The sequence below is a fragment of the Sander lucioperca genome, chromosome 24 (assembly GCF_008315115.2).
Source record: "Sander lucioperca isolate FBNREF2018 chromosome 24, SLUC_FBN_1.2, whole genome shotgun sequence".
Taxonomy (NCBI): domain Eukaryota; kingdom Metazoa; phylum Chordata; class Actinopteri; order Perciformes; family Percidae; genus Sander; species Sander lucioperca.
Window position 1 is genome coordinate 19,420,786 of NC_050196.1, and position 23,948 is coordinate 19,444,733.

The window sequence follows — 23,948 nt, forward strand, 5'->3', positions numbered from 1 at the left end:
TAAGGTGAAAATCCGCCGTTTATTTTTTATTAAATCGGAACTTCGTCAACAGGTTGACCGGGTGAATTTCGTGGAATAAAACGGGAACACACAGCAGAGGAAACAGTTGTATTATCGGACCTGCTGCTGCGATATGTTTTATCTTGACACCGAAATAAAGAGTCAGTCCCACCGAATAAGACATATCATTGAGTTAAATCATGCAATGTATAATTTTGCCGATTATGAAGTGTTCCCTAAATTAACCGTTTATTCGATTAAGTTTGGCGCGCCTTTCTTTTGACGTAAGTAAACGCGCATCTGAGCACTACTTACCAAAATATCTACTACACATCGCAATATTTGATAAATTATAATATATGTTTAGCAATATATTTATTACTGTAAAACACACAATAATACCAAAATAACCTGACATGCTGTTAATTCGCGTTATTCACAGAGAACATCACATTTCATCTTGGTTTTCATTTCCTAAAATACTTAGACATGAGATTACATTTTCTTTAAATGGTTCCAGTTTAGCATTAAAACACAAATTAGAAATATGTTTGTGTTGGATAGAAAAGGATAAACACGTGTTAAAGTTGAAAAAATGTAAAGAACCCAAATGCTGGTGTTGTGTGATCTGTGTGAAACTCATAAATAATAACTGTTCTACATTAAGATACCTTCAAATATAGAATATTTATATGTAAGGGGATTAACAGAAAGTTAAGTTAGAAATGTAGATTTAGAAATTAAAAAACTAGATTTACTGTCTGTGAACTTCACCAGACAGTCTTTAAATAAATAGTATCTACAGTGGTGCTCATACGTTTATGAATCCATGTTGAAGTTGACCAAAAAGAGGAATAAAAAAATCATCTTTTGGAAATTGATCTTAATGCCTTAATTAAAAAAAATGAGGAAAAATCCAACCTTTAAGGACACCAATTTTCTTTGTGAATGAATAATGTATCGTAAAGAGATACCTAGAGTACCTAGAGATTGGCATGGGCTACTTTCCATAAGATCATCTCTCAATGCAAATCAAACCAGCTATTAGGCTAACTGACATAAAACCATGCCAGTCTCTATGGTGAAGGGTATGTGATGATGTGAAACCATGCCTGCCTCTATGGGAATTTAACATAGGGGTGTACTGACTTATGCCCCCTGTATTTTAAGAAAGAACATTTATTTATTTACAATACATTATTCATTCACAAAGAAAATTTGTGAATTTATAATATTTTTTTAATTAAGGCATTAAGATCAATTTCCAAAAGATGATTTTTTTTTTTTTTATTCCTCTTTTTAGTCAACTTTAGCATGGGTTCATAAACGTATGAGCACCACTGTATATGTAATATGGTATTAATATCGATCTAAAAAGTACTACCTTTGTTTTACTCAGAGTGCGGTAGGTGTTTGGGCGTGTTGTGTTGACTTTAAGGTTTTTGAAGTAGAATAAACACTGTAATATTACTTCAGGTAAACCCAACTAAATCAGGTTGAGTTAACTCCCATTATTACCTAGTTAGATCAACTCCATTTAAAGGTGACTCACCTGTACTATTACAAAAAATCAAATTAGAAGCTTTTTGAAAGCTTGTTTGGACACCTCTCCAAAACCCTTTTTTGGACATTTTCACGTGCATTTTTTTAACCCTTTTTCCAAAGTTTTTTTTCAAAGCTTTTTTTTGACACTTTTTCGAAATTGTTCTTTGTCAAACACAGTAAAACTTTTCACTGTATATTTCCAGTAATATTCTGGCAGCAGCATTGCCTGAATATTACTGTTTATTAACAGCACGCCTACTGGTTTCAAAGTTTAAGTTATTTTACTGTAAATAGACAGTTTCTTACCGTATTATTTGAATTTACAGTAATATTCTGGCTGCATTGTAATTCCCGTCTTTTCCTTTATTTTCCCAAGATGCATTGGTATGAACAGTAAATTCCTGTAATCTGTAGCATTCGCAGATAGTGCTGCAATGTTATTTTCTCCCAGAATGCATTGCCATTTACAGTATGCTCCTGTAGAACATTAAAACAGAAAGATGCTGTGTGATTAAAAGGTTCCCGTAGTGTTAGTTAAAGATAAAAACAGACCCATTGATTTTTATTCCACATATTCTTCTTCCTCCAGAGTTTTTAAGCTTTTCTAACTCGTAGTCTTCAACCCTAACCGATGCTTTTTTTAAACCTTTTTTTGACGATACAATTAAAATGAGTACGGGCTACTGGTCGCAACCTATAATTTAAGTTTGATTAGCTTAATTTTCTTAATGAAATGTAGGACTGAAGTACATGACAATGAGCTTTACAGCATTCACACAACTATTCATCTTAATGAAGTAACAGCAACGCAGCAGGGCCTTTCCCTCTGTATTTTGGGCTGTTTGTTAGAGTGGAGGTACAGGTCAGTCGTTGGGGCTTTCTGTTTCATGGGACAATCAAGGATGTTTTAAAGGTGTCGGGGCTGTGGGAGTGAAGCATGCTGGGGGTTTACATCGTATCTGTTTGTTTCATTTCTTTCTTTATGCTGCAGTTCCTCACCTGAGCTGCTAGACTTTCCCTTCAGATGTTTGACACTTCTGTCGCCTTTTTCCACTCTGTTTTCATCGCTTTTATGTTGCCCCTTTTTGATGTTTCATTCAGGTTATCCATAAGAGACATAAATACCGTAAACTGTTCATTTACACATGTGATTACATTTAGTTTAATATAAATGGGACAATTTCATGTTAAAGATGTTAACAGCCTGTCATTTTTATTAACGGTGGCTTCAAATGAAGCCATTTTCTTAAAGGAAACAAGCAGACGTTTGTGTCGATACATTCTGCTTTTCTTTGCAGACGTTTGATTCAATATATTCTGCTTTTCTTTGCAGATGTTTGATTCGATACATTCTGCTTTTCTTTGCAGACGTTTGATTCGATATATTCTGCTTTTCTTTGTAGACGTTTGTGTCGATATATTCGTCTTTCTGCTGCCTCAGTTTCTGAGACGCTGATGTGAGAGTTTCCCAGAATCCGACAACTCGAGTCAGCGCTATTTCTTCAGCTTTCCCGTCTCCCTTCCTCTCAGTGTGTTTGCAGGATCTGAGCAGCTTTAATATTTCTGACGAAGCAGCGAGAACGAGAGGAAACACGCTGCTGTTTGATTACATCACTGATTTATTGCCCCAGTGCCGAGATTTCTGTTTTAAAAAATATTTTTTTTTATAATTAAATTTTTTTGTCACTTTCTTCAACGTTTTTGATGCTGTTATTGAGGTTTTTCTTTTCCTTTTTTAGTCAACTTATGGAACATGTTAACAAAAACCACAAAGAAAAACAAACAAGATCCTCAGCAGCAAATAAGCAACTCAATAAGATGTAGCGCTGCTAAAGGTCTCAGAGATGTGACCCTCTCTGAGTCTATGTGGCCCTCGGGGGCCTCCCTACTTTCACTTTGTGGATGAATCTCGCCGCCGGTGAGCGTGGCAGACACACTGTGTGTTTGTGTGTCAGCTGTTTCCATCCAGACATCCAGTTTCCAATACATCCAGAGACAGCCAATCACATGGCGGTGTAACCGGACAGCGCTCTGGGGACTCGTTGCGCTGCTCGGATAAAATCTCTGACATGGAGGAAAACATCACAAGCATTCCTCTGCCTCTCGGCGAAAAACTTCAACAAAGGCAGAAGAAAAAATGCAAAAAAAAACAATGAAAATGTCGAAAAAGGTGTAACTTTTTATCTTTTCTTTTTTTCAGAGTGCAGAGTTGGAGAAATCCTTCCAGACTGTGAAGAGGAAGAAGACACAAACCAGGTTGGTTCATCATTTTTACTCTTTATTAACTTCATTATATTTCAAATAAAGGGAAACTACTTTCTCTGAAACTGGTCCGTAGAGAAACTAACTGTAATGTAAACATCTAAAGAAGAAGGTTTTTGTCCTTTTATTAAGGACATAATAAGATCTATAGGGTTTAATATATGCAAAAGATGCAAAAATGTTCACCAATACGATTAAAAAAAGGTTCAGTTTGACTTTGGCGGGACAGTACAGGGCAGACAGTACAGCAGAGGGCAGAGCAACTCCTTCCTCCGTTCCAGCTCGCCTTCTCTTCTCTCCGTGATGCTTTGGCTCTTTTTTCTCTCAGTGTTCAGCACTTTAGCAGCTCCTGAGCGCTTGACTGGCTGATTCACACAGATTCACACAGATTGGAAAGTGATTGACGGAGAGTTTCTCCCAGCTCAGAGAAGAAGACATCCTCATGACCCCCGCTCTGTGCCGGTGCTTTACACAGCTTGTTTTAAGCTTTTTTTTACACTTTTGTGATCTTTTTGATGCTGTTGTTACGCGTTTGCATGCAGAGTTTCTCAGAGCACATTAATTTATCCAACAGCCAATATGGCCACAGCTTCTCCCCCTTTCTCCCCCACTGCCTCCCCTCATCTGTCCAAATTAGTCGGGGGTTTTTTAATGCTTTTTGAACACTTTTTTGATGATTTTTTTTTAAATTTGTTTTTGTGCTTTTTCACACTTTTTTCAACGTCTTTTTTGGCATTTTGATGCTTTTATATATAGTTATAGTATATATAGTTAATATTTTTTACACACTTGCATCCCGAGTTCCTCCCAGCTCAGAGGAGGAGGAGACATCCCAGCATATTTATTTATCTGGCAGCCAATGAGGCCACAGCTCTGTCTGTGCTCTCCGTCGTCTGTGGAGGTACACTCTGACTCTATGCTGCAGGGGACGGATTAGTTATGGCTCTGCTGCCGGACGCTGCTGCCGTCTGCTGCGTGATCCGCCGCCGCTGCCAGGGGGGGCGGCGGAGGAGGAGGAAGAGACGCTGCGAGCGCAGAGGTATCCTCCGTTTAGTTTCCCGTCCGTTCATGCCTGGTAGTGTTTCTGCTGCGCTGCACGGACAGACTGCTGCGCGTTTTACTTTCTGTTGACATGACTCCTGAGGGATCTGACTTTTGGGTTTGAAGCCATCCATTGTTACTGCTTTGCTTTTTCCCTGGTTATCTTTTTCATTTCTGTTTAGCATAGACACAGATTTCAAGTGTAAATAAATCATGTTTCTGTGAGAATGAAACATCAAAACACACAGGCAAAAAGAATGTAGTTTAGTAGTCATTCGGTTCTTTAGGGTTAGAAGGGTAAGAAATCTAATAACAGAGTCAACTATACGTCTGTTTGACACTTCCGGTGCTTAATTTGATGCTTTTTTGTGCTCTGCTTTTTCTCTGACTTTAAGCAAACTGTTATTCATGGAGAGAGAAAGGTAAATAGTGTTTGTGTTAAAAATAAGAAGCAGCTGTTGGCTGTAGATACTTTGCATTTGGGCGAGTCAGAAACGTCCTGAACTGAAGTGTGAGGCGTCTCTGTCTGTCTGTCTGTTATGAGCTGTAAAATTGGACACCAGCCCTGAGCGTCTCTGTCTCTCTGGAGATAACAGAGGAGCGGCCGGCGGTGGTTGGGTGAAGAGAGCGGGGATCGCCGTCTGTTGTGTGCGGCGAGGCCGCTGATGCAGAGAGAATGAGGTGGAGGAGGGTCTCAAACTGACCTTCTGAGAAATAATAACGTCAGCCTGTCACCTCTCTGTCTCTTCTCTGGTTAGAGGAGCTTTTTTTGTTCGTTGGATTGTTAGTTAGTTAGCTTTGTTTATTTGTTGGACTACCAGAGAAAATAACACTATAGCCCATAGACTTCTCAGTTGACCAGGAACTCTGGAAATTATAAGCTGTAAAACCTTTAATTCCCATTTAAATGGCCACTGTAAGGAGATGTACTGCTCTACCGGTTCCTCAGCATGCAATGTCCAGGCCCAGCAGGCCGGGGCTAGCTGTGACGCTGTTAAATGAGAAATGAGTGTGCCAGGCGAACCGGAGGGTTTTGGGGGAGGGGGGGGGTGAACTGGCAAAGTTTCACAAAATAGACAGCAGAGAGTCCTGAGGCTGTCAGCATTCACAGCTGCAATCCAACTCTATAAGCTCACATACAATAGCATAGCAACAGTTTGTGTAGGTCGAGATTAAAGGCAACCCGTTCTCACTCCCAAGTCGTAAAATACTGAAACTTGGTCAGTGGCTTTTAAAAAGATGACCTAGTATTAAGAGAGACAACAGTAGAGAGTAGTATGTAGAGAGACAACGGTAGAGAGTAGTATGTAGAGAGACAACGGTGGAGAGTAGTATGTAGAGAGACAACGGTAGAGAGTAGTATGAAGAGAGACAACAGTAGAGAGTAGTATGTAGAGAGACAACGGTAGAGAGTAGTATGTAGAGAGACAACGGTAGAGAGTAGTATGTAGAGAGACAACGGTAGAGAGTAGTATGTAGAGAGACAAAGAGTAGTATGTAGAGAGACAACGGTAGAGAGTAGTATGTAGAGAGACAACAGAGAGACAACAGTAGAGAGTAGTATGAAGAGAGACAACAGTAGAGAGTAGTATGTAGAGAGACAACGGTAGAGAGTAGTATGTAGAGAGACAACGGTAGAGAGTAGTATGTAGAGAGACAACGGTAGAGAGTAGTATGTAGAGAGACAAAGAGTAGTATGTAGAGAGACAACGGTAGAGAGTAGTATGTAGAGAGACAACAGAGAGACAACAGTAGAGAGTAGTATGAAGAGAGACAACAGTAGAGAGTAGTATGTAGAGAGACAACGGTAGAGAGTAGTATGTAGAGAGACAACGGTAGAGAGTAGTATGTAGAGAGACAACGGTAGAGAGTAGTATGTAGAGAGACAACGGTAGAGAGTAGTATGTAGAGAGACAAAGAGTAGTATGTAGAGAGACAACGGTAGAGAGTAGTATGTAGAGAGACAACAGAGAGACAACAGTAGAGAGTAGTATGAAGAGAGACAACAGTAGAGAGTAGTATGTAGAGAGACAACGGTAGAGAGTAGTATGTAGAGAGACAACGGTAGAGAGTAGTATGTAGAGAGACAACGGTAGAGAGTAGTATGTAGAGAGACAAAGAGTAGTATGTAGAGAGACAACGGTAGAGAGTAGTATGTAGAGAGACAACAGAGAGACAACAGTAGAGAGTAGTATGAAGAGAGACAACAGTAGAGAGTAGTATGTAGAGAGACAACGGTAGAGAGTAGTATGTAGAGAGACAACGGTAGAGAGTAGTATGTAGAGAGACAACGGTAGAGAGTAGTATGTAGAGAGACAACGGTAGAGAGTAGTATGTAGAGAGACAACGGTAGAGAGTAGTATGTAGAGAGACAACAGAGAGACAACAGTAGAGAGTAGTATGAAGAGAGACAACAGTAGAGAGTAGTATGTAGAGAGACAACGGTAGAGAGTAGTATGTAGAGAGACAACGGTAGAGAGTAGTATGTAGAGAGACAACGGTAGAGAGTAGTATGTAGAGAGACAACGGTAGAGAGTAGTATGTAGAGAGACAACGGTAGAGAGTAGTATGTAGAGAGACAACAGAGAGACAACGGTAGAGAGTAGTATGAAGAGAGACAACAGTAGAGAGTAGTATGAAGAGAGACAACAGTAGAGAGTAGTATGTAGAGAGACAACAGTAGAGAGTAGTATGAAGAGAGACAACAGTAGAGAGACAACAGTAGAGAGTAGTATGAAGAGCGACAACAGTAGAGAGACAACAGTAGAGAGTAGTATGAAGAGCGACAACAGTAGAGAGACAACAGTAGAGAGTAGTATGTAGAGAGACAACAGTAGAGTAGTATGTAGAGAGACAACGGTAGAGAGTAGTATGTAGAGAGACAACAGTAGAGTAGTATGTAGAGAGACAACAGTAGAGAGTAGTATGTAGAGAGACAACAGTAGAGTAGTATGTAGAGAGACAACGGTAGAGAGTAGTATGTAGAGAGACAACAGTAGAGTAGTATGTAGAGAGACAACGGTAGAGAGTAGTATGTAGAGAGACAACAGTAGAGAGACAACAGTAGAGTATGAAGAGAGACAACAGTAGAGAGTAGTATGAAGAGAGACAACAGTAGAGAGACAACAGTAGAGAGTAGTATGAAGAGAGACAACAGAGAGTAGTATGAAGAGAGACAACAGTAGAGAGTAGTATGAAGAGAGACAACAGTAGAGAGTAGTATGAAGAGAGATAACAGTAGAGAGACAACAGTAGAGAGTAGTATGAAAGACCTTAAATCCTCGTAAGGAGGTTGGTTGTGGGGGGTGAATGGGGGGGAGTCAAACAACACAGGACTTTCCCCCAGGAGACCAGGGTTCCTGTCCCGTTCTCGTGCTGCAGAGCGTCTAAATATGACACTAAAGGAGACTTTCTGCATCAATAACGAAGGCTAAAGACAGCTGACGCGCTGGGAGTGAGAATGTGTTGTTAAAGGATGTTTATTAATCATTAAATCCATCCATGAAGGATGTTCTGCACAGTGATGCATATTTGATACATTCAAACATGAAAAAAATATTTTCTGTCCACAAAGGAGCACTCAGTTTACAAGGGTCTTCCCTTAGTGGTCTTGTTGAAATAGTTTGTTGATTCGTTGGTTTTAGACTTTTTTGACACTTTCTGCACTTTTTCAATGCTTTTAATGCTTTCTGGATCCTTGTTTGACACATTCGTTGGTTTGTTGGTTCCAGTGTTGACCCTATCCAGTGATTTTAACTAAATGAATAAAGGACAAAAAGAAACTGCAGGTTTACCCTCTCATCATCTCTCCCTGGCCTGTCAATGTGTCACAGGGTCCAATTTCTGCACGTCTCAAAATGTCATTTCACCGTGAGCAAATGGAGTTTCTTTCTGTCGGCATCACATGTTTTTGGCCACCGTTTCCCCCTCTTGTCTTTGCTGTCTGCTTCTCCTCCCGATCCATCCATCTGCATTAGGACACTCGGAGTTCTCTGACAGATGTTTGCTGGCGCCTGGAGTCCACACTCTGCTCTTGGAAAAGTTGCTGTTGGTGGTAGTTTTGCTTCTATTTTCCGTCATGTTGCATCTTTGTGATTTGTTTTTGTTTTTTGATATCTTTTTTTTTTTTTCTTTTATTGACAAAGATTCTTTGTGATTGTTATGCATTTTTTTTTGGACAAAAGCGACAAAGATGTCGAAAGAAGCAATAAAAAAAAGAGATGAGACTAATGTTTTCCGCCCCCCAATGTTTACAACATCTGGCTCCGCCCCTGCCTGCTGCTAAACTTGTTTGAATGGAACCTGTCTTCTCTACTCAGTATGTGAGTGTGTTGTTGTCGTTGGTGTGCTGTGATGCATGATGGGAGGCAGAAGTGTGTCGGAGCGTGGCAGTCGGCAGCAGTAAATAGATTTTTATTCATTCATTTTTGTCCTGCTTGTCTGATAAACCCATTCTCTATGCGACATGGATGGCAGGCCACGGATTCCTTTAACGCACATGTCACTTTCCATTCCTGCTGGCTGTTTATCCTCCACAATCTCATTTTCTTTTCAATGTGTGGATGGCATTTTGGGTTACTGCTCAATGTTCCATATTCATGTACATTGAGAGGACTCCTCTATATGTCTGAATGTCCTTTCTTTATGAAACGGGGGCGAGCTTCCAGGGCTTCAGCCCCGAATGTTTTCTCCAAAGCCCTGATAATCGTTCAGGTTTTAAGTTGGTTAGTTCACAAAGTTGAAGTTATTTTAAAACCATCAATGATTCGGGGGCTTTGGAAAAAACATTCAGGGCTGGAGACCTTTTTTGAAGGGTTTCTTCACCATAAATTGTTGCCAGAACAATTGGTTAAAAGATAACAAATTTTGGTCTGAATAGTTCTGTCTTAACATGTAAGTGGACTACACCAAGGCTACCAGCCAATGAGACATTCTGAACGTAATGTTATTGGCTTTAGCGTAGTCTGGATCAATGGAAGTACATTGCCAGGATAAGCCTGACAACCCGGACATCCGGCGAAGCCTCTTGCAAGAACAACCTCTGAGCTATCAAGCTAACTTTTAGAAAAAAAAGCATGTGAGGCAGGACGTGGCGTAGCTCCGTTTGTTTGACTCATCCACTAAAGGCTTCTGTGACTGAACTCTAGAACTTTGTGTGTTTCCTCCAGGTCGAGTGGGAGATCGGCTTCCTCCAAACCAACAGAGGCTCCTCACCGTAGACAGGGACGAAGTTAAAAGCATGAGTGAGTCAATTACTCCATATTTCAAGTCTACACAAGAATTCTGATCCAAAAACGTTTTCAGTTTTTCTATGCCTTTAGAATTATACTGGGACATGGGTTATGGAATTAATTAAGGGGTACAGGGCTGTGGGGTGAGATGCATGCATATAGGCATAGGTGTAATTTACAGGGGGGGGGGGGGTTGCAACTCCCCCAATAATCAAAACTGGCCTGTGCAATCACCCCAAAAACCTAGTATAATTTCCTTTACATAAATAAAGACATTTGCAATATAAATTGTTGCAGAAAAGGCACAAATTGTTGCAGAAAAATGTTTGACGTTCAAAATTTCAATTTTGTTCAGAAGTGGAGATCTCACCCCTCCCAACGTTGAACCCAAAGTTACGCCCTTGCATTTAGGTAAAGGAATGGAATGGTGCATTGTATCACTGTCAGACAGTCGTTGAAAATGTACCATCCCATTCCTTTTGGCCAGCTCAGGGTGCAGATCGGAGCATAATCCCAGGGTCAGGGTGTTTCTATTGTGAGACTTTGGTCCATTTTGATGGCAGACTCTAAGCTTGTCCCCCTGGCCCTTAATTAACAAAAAAGCTCCCTAAAGCCCCCTGAGAGCCACCTCTGGATTTGGAACGTAGGTCTATTTCAGCCCTAAAACCACCTGCCTCAATAGTATTTTATAGAAAAGATGGATGTGGCATCTAAGGGATGTTAATATGCAGGGCCAAGCTTTACTTTCATCTGACACTATTGGCGTGCCTGTTTTTGCTTTTGAAATCCGCTTCACAGGGATGGGAGTAGGATGTGCGGTTTGATAAATTGGCTATTTATTTGCAAATCTGATATGATCAAGCTGAGACGAGACTCTGTTTTAAAGAGTGAGCTGAATCTGACTGTTTGTCAGATAGGCTGAAAGAAGTCTGTGAGCTTGAAGACGTGAAGCAGGTAGCCACGTTAGCATTGTGAATCGGCCTGCTGATTCTTTGCCCCAGCGCTAACTGACGAGGCCTCTTTAAAGCGTAACTACAGTTTTTTTTTTTTTTGAACTTGGACACTAGTTTTTGTGTCTTAGTGACTGATTGGAACAACAATCTTTACAATTAGTCCAGTATTTAGTGACAGCACTGTGATCGGCAGCTGTGAACAGGGCTGCAATGTAATAATCCTTGAGGACAAATGTGCATCGTCAATTGTGTCCACTAAAAGTTTTGTTGTTGCAACTGACAGACTCAGATTATTATTCTAAGTGTCTAACAACATTATGGAAAGGATCCCTACAGAGAGAGAAATTTTAGTTAAAGAGGAAGATCCTTTCCATGAAACAGCCCCGAAATCACCATCACCAAACAGCAAATCATCTTCATTCCCCACCAAACAAAGTACCTGAAAAGATTTGATAAGGGAGACGAAAAGATTCCAAAGTGGATTTTGTTTTGATAAATTTAAATAGAAGCCCATCCCTAACCAACTGTCATTCTAATCCAAGCTTACCTTTATGTAAAATAAGATAAGATAAGCCTTTATTGTCTCCTATAGGAGAAATTTGTCTTGGGCACTTGAGAGAAACAAAATGACAACACATCGCGCATAAACACACAATAAACATACAGTTAACCTACATAGAAACATAATCATACATTATCTCATACAATGCTTCAATGAAAATCTAATAAACCTCACACAATACCCCCCCACCTTTCCTCACAATCACAGAAGAGAACCCACAACACATCCTCCCCCTCGTATTGCACTTCATGTTGATAATGATTGCACATTTCCCGTTAACTCATGCTGTGGTCAACTAACTTCTGTATTGCACAATGCCCAATTGCATAATACCATATCAAATATAACATAGCATATATATATATATATATATATATATATATAATATAGCACCAGTACCCTACCATCCTATAACCATAATGGTAAGTACCACAAATCTTATTTAGTGGTATTAGTCACACATACATCACCGCAGCCAATACACACACACACACCCACAAACACATGTTATCTCTTATTCATTAATTTGATTGAAAGCGGCACAAATGAGAATTTATACCTGTTAACTGTACCTTCTGCCTGAAGGCATCAGCTCATACTCACTATACAGGACGTGTATTCCAATATGAATATGTATACGATATGTACGATATGTATTCCAATATGAAATGTACATATCTTCCTCCTTAACTAGAGCACAGTGCCCGAACAGAGTTTGGCTTTCAGTCACAGCCATTTGACAAATGTAGGCAAAGTAAATAACAAGCATGCAAGAGGGGGACAGAGCTCAAACATGAAAAACACAAAACGATAATGCCCTGAGCAACAAGAGGGGGAAAGATTATAGGTCTGCTGGGGAAGAGGAAACATTGTCCTTGTTACTGAAAGAGCCAGTGCTGCAGCTCAGCAAGCAACAAAACAGAAAGCAGAAACAGACAGTGCTTTATTTGATTGAGAAGTGAATCCATCGGGCTGGAAAGTCAACCATCTAAGAGTCAAATGTGTCCCATTGTAATTTCAGCACTAAATGTGTTACCTGGCATCTGATATTTGATATTTATTGTATGACTTGCTGTTTAATTTTACCAAAAAGCCCTTGAACAACCTTAAGCAACTGCAACCAACTCTCCCTACACTGTCAGACATAATCCACGTTTTCCCAACTGGTTTGACTTTGGCTTAAATAGAACAGGGACAGGATTACTGCTGTGTTAACACAAATAAAGTGTTTAAAGGGTAACTTTGTTTTTTTTCCACCAGAACCCTATTTTCCCATGTTTTTGTGTGTGACTGATGGGAACAACAATCTTTGACAAGATGGCTGCAGTCAGCAAAACAAGCTGCAATGTGACCAATAGGACAGATGTGTACTGTCAGTTAGCGTCTACTTAAAGTGCATTTTTTTTGCCGCTGACAGACTCAGATTATTATTCTAAGTGTCTGACAACATTATGGAAAGGATCCCTACAGAGATAGACCTTTTAGTTAAAGAGTAAGATCCTTTTTTAAACATATAAAACGTCAGCACAATTGCTATAGCTAAACCCACCAGAATCCATGTCAATAATCAGGACTTTTATCATCATAAAACACACTTCATTCAAAGTGGACAGAAACTAAATCAAACTATCAAAAGCCGTCTTGGTTCATCTTTCCACTGTTCCAACAATCACCACTCTGGTTTGGTTGAAATAAACCCTTAATTCATCATTTACATGTGGAGATATGCTGGCTCTATACACGCTAAAAGTCCTGATTATTTACATGGAGTCTGGTGGAAATATGCTGGCTCTATACACGCTAAAAGTCCTGATTATTTACATGGAGTCTGGTGGAAATATGCTGGCTCTATACACGCTAAAAGTACTGATTATTTACATGGAGTCTGGTGGAGATATGCTGGCTCTATACACGCTAAAAGTCCTGATTATTTACATGGAGTCTGGTGGAAATATGCTGGCTCTATACACACTAAAAGTACTGATTATTTACATGGAGTCTGGTGGAAATATGCTGGCTCTATACACGCTAAAAGTCCTGATTATTTACATGGAGTCCAGTTCCAAAACCACTGGGGTGTCGACTCTGTGTTTCTCAACCCAAGCGGCGACTTCCATTGCTAAAGCTCCTTAAAGCTGCATTCTTTTTAACTTCCAGCAGGGGGCGACTGTACGCGCTGTGAGCGTTCTTCTCACTGGATTTATTACCTCAGTAAACATTTTCCTAACAAGTTTATTCAGGGCCGGCGATGCAAATGGTGTGTCATTCATGTGACACTGTGTTGCAAAAGCCTATCAGCGCTGTAATTCTTCTTCAAAGCCCCGAATCAATCCAAACTGGGCATGAATTCAGATTTTCTTTAAAGTCCTTTTGATCTATTTATTGAAATTAAATTACAGCAAAATCTGAACCTCAAGTAGTGCTGCAAGAAAGTGGCAGTCATCCAGATGTCACATTAGTTCCCGGAGAAGGCCTAGCTGTGAGCTTTACCAGATGATATTATTAATCCATATACAACATGGTTGGTTTTCTTTGGTATCTGTGACAACCGGAACAAAGCAGCAATAGTGGGATTTTTGGCCATACAAAAATAAATGTTGTTATTGCCTCAGCTCTTTAACATGATGAACAGGAGATAAATATTTAAACAGGGACTTCTTGTTCCCCTCTTTGTCCTCAGTTCCCTCACCATATACTGCATTTCATAGGAGTTTGGTTGACTTTGGTGAAGTGTATCCGCACTTTGCAACGTTTAAGTTAAGGCGGGCTGCTATTTTCAGTCAGTCAGTATTGATTAGTGTTTTTACATGTCACCAGTTTTTTTTCCAGATGCCTGTAGTGTCAGAAAAAGTCAAAGACACTCAAAGTGAGACTGAATAAAAGATTCTATAAGGAATTCATCTTGAAGTCGGATCCAAAATGGAACCGGATATTGAAACCCATCCCTACAGTTGTCACATGAATTACATACTTGTACATACTGTTTAAAGTTGCCATATGTAACCAATCAAATGCTAAAAGTGTATATTTTCTCTGGTATTTTTCTTCAGGCTGAGTTGAGGTACAGAATTATTTTGGGAAAGGTTGACCCCCTGTTTGAACCCCATTTTTCCCCACAACCCTTCTTAACTAAACGTGCATTTTATAGGATTGTTTTCTGTCCTGAGCGCCGAAAGGAGTAACCTTTCACTCTTTTGCTGGAAGATGTTGTAAATGGAAATTTAAATGAAGTTCCATCAGCTTTGTTAACTGGTGATATGTGTTCCCAAAACACAGAAGATCGTCCAGGGGCCTGTTTCACAAAAGCAGAATACATAAATCCAGGATAACTGATAAAGCGAGGCTTGACCTAGTCTAATCTGAGCATCCTGGCTTGGTGCGTTTCACGAAGGCCAAGCCAGGCTGAGGAGGAGAGACTAGGTGGAGCCAGGCTGAAGTAATTCAGATAGATGAGCGTCCACGACTTTCCTCAAAAGACCGCGAGGTCGATCACAGATTTACTGATGCCAAAATGGAGAATAATCATTGTTCATACTTTATACAGAGTGAGCAGCAGCTTCTTGTGGAAGTATGATGACGTGAAACACATTATTTGTATAAAAAGAAAAGAAACACGGCCGCTGTAATGAAACAGAGAAAGTGTAGCAGACGATCACGGACCGACTGAATGTGTAAGCAGCCTAAATATAGACATTAACTGACCACTGCTCTGAACTGAAACCATCATAATCATTCCATTCAAGGATTAGGCTACTAATCATTTGCACAAATTAACAGTTGTACTCTTTGCCTTAAAAGTAAGCAGAAGATAATGTTACTCAGGAAATTTACCATGAAGATCAATTTTCTACAACACTAAAATATGATGCATAAATATCTTTCACTCTGTTTCTCCCTCTCTCTCATGGGCTAAAATATAAATTTCCTAAGTCATATTAACTTCCACTGCTCGCTTTTAATGCAAAGTGTACAACTGTTTGTTTTTGCAGATGACAGTGACTCAGTGAATGGTTTCAGTTAAGAGCAGTAGTTCATAAATGTATATTTTTAGACTATCATTCAGTCTGTCCGCTATTATCTGCCATGCTTTTTCTCGTGTTTTTTTATTTTTTATAGAGGACGAGTTTCCTTCTCTACATATTATATGCCTTGCTCCCTTGTATATATGAACATAGAAAATAAAGACACTGAAGAAATGTGACTCTAAAATCTAGAAACTATAAAGATAATTAAGTGATAAATTCCATGCACACTGTAAACATGAATGGAACAGAGTATATTCATCAGTTATTTCCCCCCCAGCTAAATATAAGGTCAAAAACCATTGGGGTGTCCTCTCCCTGTTGTTACATGAATGTACAGTAGCCTACATCACTAGATAGTTACTGGTCCAGTGAACTAAGACTATCATTTGGGAGGATTGTACAATTAGGATATGTTGTTTAAATTACGTACAATCATCCCAAATTATAGTCCCAGTTTACTGGACAACACAAATTGTGTGCTAAGAATGCCAAATACAATGCACATGGAAGAGGAACAAACATGATCCTTATTGTTAAAGAATTAAAAAAAATGTATCAACTAAAATAATTCGAGGTGCATTGGTCAACTATAGAAATGTACAGCATTGTATGTGTTGCCCTTAGTAACAGACTTCATTTAAAACACATTTGAAATGTTATCAGCCTTTTCTAATTATCTCAACAACTGCCATAATATATTCATCAAACTTCTAACAACAATATGAACAGCAGTCTTCATACAGCAATATAACAGTAACGATGACTGTCACATGAATAATTATTAAAAAAAAATAATGGTCACAACTTTAAATAATAACAGTACTTAAAGGAACAGCAATATGCACCTGTTGTATTTTAATCCAGGCTGATAACAATAGGGTAAAACCACTGCTGGGTGATCAGAAAAGGCTCCAGGATTAAATAAATCCTGGCTGTTAGCCTGGCTGTTAGCCTGGTCAGGAGCAGGCTAGCTGTTAGCCTGATCGGGAGCAGGCTAGCTGTTAGCCTGGCTGTTAGCCTGGTCGGGAGCAGGCTAGCTGTTAGCCTGATCGGGAGCAGGCTAGCTGTTAGCCTGATCGGGAGCAGGCTAGCTGTTAGCCTGGCTGTTAGCCTGGTCAGGAGCAGGCTAGCTGTTAGCCTGGCTGTTAGCCTGGTCAGGAGCAGGCTAGTTGCACAGAATAAATCTCCATGGTGATTTATGTGCCTCCGCTTTCGTGAAACTGAGTCAAGGCTAAATTCATCCAGGATAACGGGGAAATCCCGGCTTGATCCCTTATCTTGGTTTTGTGAAACAGGCCCCAGAAAAGGACACTTGAGAAATACATTTTAAAAGAGCTGTTTGTATTTTGTTTTCTAATTTGCTAAATTTGAGCACTACAACAAATGGTTAAAGTTAATGTTTTGCTTTAAGATTGTACTTTGGTCAGGGGAGTATTAAATGTTGACAGTTATCGTTGCTTAAATATAATTTGATTTAAATGTTTTTCCTAGCGCAGATTAGTCCTGAATTTGTGTCGTATTTGTTCGTCATAAATCAATGAATGTTTAGAATACACTTTACTGCCACTATATTTTTTAAAATGTCACTACAGAAGTATTGATTAAGGAACACACATCACTTGTTCAGTTGCAAAGAGAGAATCTCTAAAGGAAGCAATAAATTTTACATTTACAAGATCCTGCAACGAAGGCATTGTGCGTTACTCTTTCTGGGCACTGCAGGTTCACGCCGCACAGATGTTAAGGAAAATCGGAACTCTGACAACCTCTTCTCCAAAGAGGGGGTTGCAGCTGACGCTACTCGGCTCCCCAATGGGAGTGCTGGGGGTGGGAGGAAAAGGAAACGTCCCTTAGAGGAGGGCAATAATGGGCATACCCATTCCAAGTACAGGCCCAAGAAGTGTAAGAAAGTCACTGGGCCCATTCTGCCTAAGAATGCCCTAATGCAGCTAAATGAGATCAAGCAAGGGCTGCAGTACAAACTGCTCTCTCAGACCGGGCCGGTCCACGCGCCCGTCTTCGCGATGACCGTAGAGGTCAACGGGCTGCTCTTCGAGGGTTCTGGTCCTACGAAGAAGAAGGCCAAGCTGAACGCAGCGGAGAAGGCCCTGTGCTCCTTCGTGCAGTTCCCCAACGCGCCCAAAGTGCACAGGGTCATGGGCCGGACTCTGTCTGGTCACACAGACTTCACCTCGGACCAGGCGGACTTTCCTGACATGCTCTTCAACGCCTTTGAGACATCCAGTCCCGTAGATGACCCGTTTTGCCTCGCATCCAACAGCTCTTTCGGAATCAAGTACCCATTGCTACCCTCCCCTGACCCACCTTTACCCCCACACCCTATGGGGACACCCTTACCCCTAGCGTCGTCCGACTTCATGTCCCCTACAAGCAGCAAGAACCCTGTCATGATCCTGAATGAGTTGCGGCCAGGCCTAAAGTATGACTTTGTGTCAGAGATCGGGGTGAGCCACGGCAAGAACTTTGTCATGTCCGTGACCGTAGATGCGCAGAACTTCCAGGGTTCTGGGCGGAACAAAAGGCTGGCCAAGGTCCGGGCTGCACAGGTGGCTCTGTTTTCTCTGTTTAACATGCAGCTGGATCAGGCTCCGTCCAGACAGCCGATACCCAGAGAAGGACTGCAGCTTCACCTGCCACAGGTAAGCATGGACGAAGGTATATGACCATTGAAAGGCCCCAATAGTTAGTTGCCTACTTCACTGGTTTCGTCTTGTTTCGTAAAAAGATATGATCAAATTAAAGGTCCTGAGTCCAAAGTTTTCGTATGAGTCGCTTGGTTTTGACAATTTTTACCTATGTTTTTATTGTTATAATTCCAACATTTTTGTCGCTTTTTTACATCCTGTCAAGTGCCAAAAAGAGTTGGAAAAAAGCAACAAAAATAGCATTATAGCAAACACTGGAAAAAAGTGCTAAAACATCAACAAAAAAAATAATTGAGCATTAGAAAAAGCATTAAAAAAAATAGGATGTTACTATATACCTCATGTTTGTCCCAAATGATGTTCAGATTTTTAGGCATTCTGTTTTCAAATATTTAGAAAATAATTCATATAGCTGCTGTTTTTCCTGCTTTTTTTTTTTTTAATCAAATTTGCCGCTTTTTAAGATGTTTTTTATCGCTTCATACATCGAAATGTGTTTCTGTCTCCAAAGTTTTTGTGCTTGTCTCGATGAATTTTAAAGACGTCTGGCTCTGGCCCTGTTGTTGACTTCTCGGCCCACATTTTCAACCTGCTTTCTTTATTTTATGTCATTCGGTTTGATCTGTGATTATTTGTTCTGGTTGTTCCCTCAGGTTATATTTATTGTGTAATCTTTTCTTTGGTTTGCCCCAGGTCCTGGCAGACGCCGTCTCTCGCCTGGTCGTCGAAAAGTTCAGCGAACTCACCGAGGACTTCACGGCTCCACACGCTCAACGGAAAGTTCTGGCTGGTGTCGTCATGACAATAGGTGGTTGTTTCGCATTTTTGACGTTTTTGTTGCTTTTTTCAAAAATGTTGTCGCAGACTTATTTCAGTTTTTGCTGCGGTTTTTGACTATTTTGTTGCTTCTTTCGACCTTTTTGACAACATTTTTGCTTTATTCTAAATGTTTTTTTTTTTGACGTGTGCCATTTCATGACACCACATCTTTAGACTTATATCTTTTCTTTACAGGCGCGGATGTGAAGGAGGCTCAGGTGATCTGCGTTTCCACGGGAACAAAGTGCATCAACGGGGAATACATGAGCGACAGAGGTTTGGCCCTCAATGACTGCCACGCTGAGGTTTTGGCTCGCCGCTCGCTCGTCCGGTTCCTGTACTCGCAGCTGGAGCATTTCCTCAGGTGCATCGTTTTCCTTTTAACTTTGTGATTCCTTCTGGAGAATTATCTATCAATAGTTTAAAGGCCACTAGTCAATCACAAACCTTCTGTAGCATGCGCCGAATACTTAAAAAAAACTAGATTTTCACACTTGTGTCTCCAGTGACCAGGAAGAGGAGCAGCAGAAGTCCATCTTCACCCAGTGTGAACACAGACGAGGTTTTAGACTGAAGGAAAACGTTCAGTTCCACCTTTACATCAGCACATCGCCCTGCGGAGATGCCCGCATCTTCTCTCCGCATGAAGCCGCCATGGAGGGTGAGTGGATGGAGAATAAAGCCGCCTTTCTGTTCCACAGTGGAAATAAACCGGACTCCCTGCTTCCTGTTCAGGGGAATGTCGCTTAAGTGTCACAAACGTTGAAAAAAAAGTGACAAAAATGTTTTAAAAAAGTTCCCCCGGACCAATTACTGGAAGTTGGACTCCTGTGGTGTTTTCTTCTAAACACATTTTTGTTATATTTATTGTGCAACCAGGTCTGGTCCCCCTGTCCTCTTAGTTTTGGGGTTGATAGTGGTTTAATTTTTTGCTTTCACTAAGTAGTCTTGCAGGTATTAGTTTCTCCTATAAACCGCAGTAATCCTGTGGTCTTGTAGAAGCTGAGTTTCTCTTGTAAAATTATTAAAGTTATTTTTCAATACCCTGACAAGCTTCACCGTTGATGGAGAATATGTGGTAATGAAAGGCAGAAGACGCTCCAGCCGCCTGGGTTTAGTCTGTTGAAATGTTTTAAAGCACTGTCGAAGAAAGGACCGAGAGCAGCCTCTAGTGGCCAGAAGGGAGAGTAACACTTTTACAGCCTGCTTAAAGTCTGCCTGTTGAGTACAGATTCTGTGAAATCTCAACAGTTGTGATTCCCCATGAACCGCCTACACAGCAGAGAAATGAAAATGTAACTTGACCCCTACTGATCAGGGGATTGTTGTTTATTCATACATATGGCAGAGGGTTAGGGTTAAAAAACAACAACATATACATGCAAAACTCACTCCCACAATCCATCCGTGACACTAACTTTCTCCACACATTCAAATCCCGTCTAAAAGGGTTAGGGTTAGGGTTAAAAAAGGTCTAAAAACCGCCCTCTTCAAACTGGAATACTCAGTATTATTTGATGGTATTTGTCTGTTCATTGCTTTGTAATTCTGTGTGGTCTTGGTTGTGCATCTGTTTACTATTTGTTCATGTAACGTGTCAAGAAAGTTGCTCATGAATTAAATGTATTATTATTGATATTATTATTAATAAAAACATTGAATGATTGCTGTGTCAGATCAGGGTGATAGACACCCGAACAGAAAGGCCCGCGGGCAGCTGCGCACTAAGATCGAGTCTGGTGAAGGAACCATCCCAGTCCGCTCCAGTAACACCATTCAGACGTGGGACGGGGTTCTCCAGGGTGAGAGGCTGCTCACCATGTCCTGCAGTGACAAGATAGCCAGGTTTGTGATTGTTTTACTTCCTGTTCACACCAAACGACACAACATGAGCACTTCCTGCCAGGGGCAGAGCCAGACATTGTAAACATTGGGGGTAGCCAAATAGCCAAAAAGCATTAAGACTTTGAAAAAAAGTGATAAACGTCTTGCTCCAGTTATGGTTTCAAAAAGTGTTTTTATTCACTTGTATGTACTTGTTGCACAAATGTATAGCTTCAAAAATGGAGATATAGGAGGAAAATGTCTCCATTTGTAAGAATACGTCTCTACAAACACACAGACTTAAATATTAAGAAACCATAAAGCCAGAAAATCAGAGATGTATGTATGTTGACAGACAGGCAGGCAGAGAGGCAGACAGTTAAAACATTGGGTGCTCGGCCCAAACGAATGAATGAACTATTTTTCAAGATATTTAATAACAAAATAACTAAAAATCTGATCATCATTTGGGAAAAACATGATAGATAGCTTCCCTAACCCTTCTTTTATATATGTTTTGACACTTTTTCAAAACAAATTGTTATTTTAACAAATATTTTTTTCTCCTGTTTATGTGAAGAAACTCTGCCCCTATGACAAACAGGATAGGTATATATATATATATATATATATATATATATATATATATATATATATATATATATATATATATATATATATATATATACACATACATACATACATACATACAATCCGATTGGTTTTACCCCCTTCAGGTGGAACGTGGTTGGACTGCAAGGCTCTCTGATGAGCTACTTCACCGAGGCCGTCTACTTCTCCAGCATCATCCTGGGCAGCCTGTACCATGCAGACCACTGCTCCAGAGCCATGTACCAGAGGATCACCGAGATCCAGGACCTGCCGCAGTCCTTCAGCCTCAACAGACCGCTGCTCAGCGGTGAGAAACACTCACAGACTCAGATTATTATTCTAAGAGTCTGACAACATTATGGGATGGATCCCTACAGAGATAGACCTTTTAGTTAATGTTTAACTTGAAACAGCCCCGAAATCACCATCACCAAACCCACCAGACTAGCTCAAAAATATTCTGAATTTATAAATATGCTTTTGACGCTATTTTGACAGTTTTTTTTTTTACAGTGTGGTATTGGTACTTTTACTGAAGTAAAGGATCTGAATTCTTTTTCCACAACTGGTTGTAAGCAGTGTTTTCCCCCTAAATAAATCTTAAAGATCCTCCTGCTGCGACACCTTATTGTCGCCTTCAAGGGTTTTTTAATGTTTGTTTTTTTAATCTTTTGATATGCTTTTGACGCTTTTATTGACACCCTTTTTTACTTTTATTTGACAGTTTTAAAAAAAGTTTTAGATGCTTTGTTTGACACCCTTTTTGACTTTTTTTTGACAGTTTTGTGAAAGTGTTTTACAAGTTTTTTAAAGTGATCTAATAATACTTTTACTGCAGTAAAGGGTCTGAATACTTCTTCCACCACTGGCCTACAGGAATCACAAACGTGGAGGCTCGTCAGCCAGGAAAAGCTCCTAACTTCAGCATGAACTGGACGCTGGGAGACCCAGGCTTGGAGGTGATCAATGCCACCACGGGGAAAGATGATCTGGGCCGACCCTCGCGGCTCTGCAAACACGCTCTGTTCAGCCGCTGGATGCGCCTCCACTGCAAGGTAACACTGCTGACACTCGGCATACTGCACTACTGATAGCTGGGACAGGTCTGGCTTCAAATAGAACCCAAAGACCACTTTTTTTTTTTCTCAAAATATTCTGACTTTTGTAGACAAGTATTAACCATATATCTACATGTATAAAGAAATTATTATATATTACGCTACGCCAATGATAAAGTATCATACGTTACTAATAGGTAAACATTACAAATCATTTCATTGTTTGTTCCCAAACATGTTTGTTGTTGTTTCTGTATTATTGTTTATTTCTTATTTATGTTTAATATGTTTGTGTGTGTATGCACCAATCACAGATTCCATGTAGGTGTAACTCAGACTACATTTACACAGCTATGTTTTGGTTTTAGAAGTTTTTTATCTCCAGTAGAAGATCTAATCTCTGTTTAAACTAACACGCCCACACCTCATATCTCATCATCATTCTGGTATACTGGGCATAAGGAGGCAGCGTGGAGACTCCTCCCACTGCTGGTAGTTGCCATGGTAACATTAGTAGCTTTAGTCTCAGAGAACGAGACGTCGTGACCGATAAGACCCAATCAGGAGGAGAAACGTTGGCGTCAGTGTCGGTGTTGTCAAAGGTCTCCGTTTGAAACACAACCCCGCAGATTCCAAACCACAACGGGTCAGAAGTGTTTCCAAATGTCTCCGGTTTAGGGGCTCGGAAACACCAGAGCAGGGGGAATGAGAGGGGGAAACGTCAGAGCAGGGGGAATGAGAGGGGGAAACACCAGAGCAGGGGGAATGAGAGGGGAAATGTAGCATAAGATATTCCTTATTAAACCAAAACATAGCAGTGGAAATGTAGCCTTACTGTGGCAATAAACCCTTTTTCTGATTCTGATTGAAAGTTGTCGCCTCCTGACCTAAGTCTTGTGAGGCCCCTTTGTGTCCCGTAGCTGTCGTCCAGCCTGCGGATCCGAACAGTGCGGCCTGGCAGCTACCAGGAGGCGAAGGCGGCAGCGGCGGAGTACCACAGCGCCAAGCAGACGCTCTTCAGAGCTTTCCACACAGCCGGGCTGGGCACCTGGGTGAAGAAACCCGTAGAGATGGACCAGTTTGCTCTCGCCGACTGAGGTAGAGAGTCATTGTTTGAAGTGTTTGACAGAACACGTGTCTGGGATCAGTTTTAGCGGAGTAAGTTCCCTCTGGATTGCCATGGACTGGAAGAACGAGGTACGAAATCCACGTCCGAATCCATGGATTTAATGTTCCACCTTTGTGTTTTTGTCATGCACTGAAAGAAGGATATTTCGACTTTTGTTTTTTAAATATTCAAGGTTTTTCTCAAAATAATGCAAGCTTTTTTTTGCAAAATATTCAGACTTT

At 40.6% G+C, this 23,948-nt stretch overlaps 1 protein-coding gene across 5 annotated transcripts in view; it reads left to right on the forward strand.

The window, feature by feature from the left end:
* Positions 1–23,934, forward strand: part of LOC116061883 (double-stranded RNA-specific editase 1-like) — a 24,470-nt gene extending 536 nt beyond the window's left edge. The window contains exons 2-11 of one of the 5 annotated variants that reach the window (XM_035998727.1): positions 3,746–3,801; positions 10,017–10,091; positions 17,342–18,279; positions 18,979–19,093; positions 19,300–19,468; positions 19,611–19,765; positions 20,781–20,949; positions 21,666–21,847; positions 22,417–22,595; positions 23,519–23,932. In XM_035998727.1, the coding sequence (XP_035854620.1) occupies positions 10,088–10,091; positions 17,342–18,279; positions 18,979–19,093; positions 19,300–19,468; positions 19,611–19,765; positions 20,781–20,949; positions 21,666–21,847; positions 22,417–22,595; positions 23,519–23,695 (2,088 nt within the window). In that variant the 5' untranslated portion in view covers positions 3,746–3,801; positions 10,017–10,087 and the 3' untranslated portion in view covers positions 23,696–23,932. Of the gene's footprint in view, positions 1–3,745; positions 3,802–4,692; positions 4,847–10,016; positions 10,092–17,341; positions 18,280–18,978; positions 19,094–19,299; positions 19,469–19,610; positions 19,766–20,780; positions 20,950–21,665; positions 21,848–22,378; positions 22,596–23,518 lie in introns of those variants that run through there. The other 4 variants (XM_035998730.1, XM_031316254.2, XM_035998729.1 and 1 more) reach the window with 4 other exon arrangements.
* The last annotated feature ends 14 nt before the right edge of the window (positions 23,935–23,948 follow it).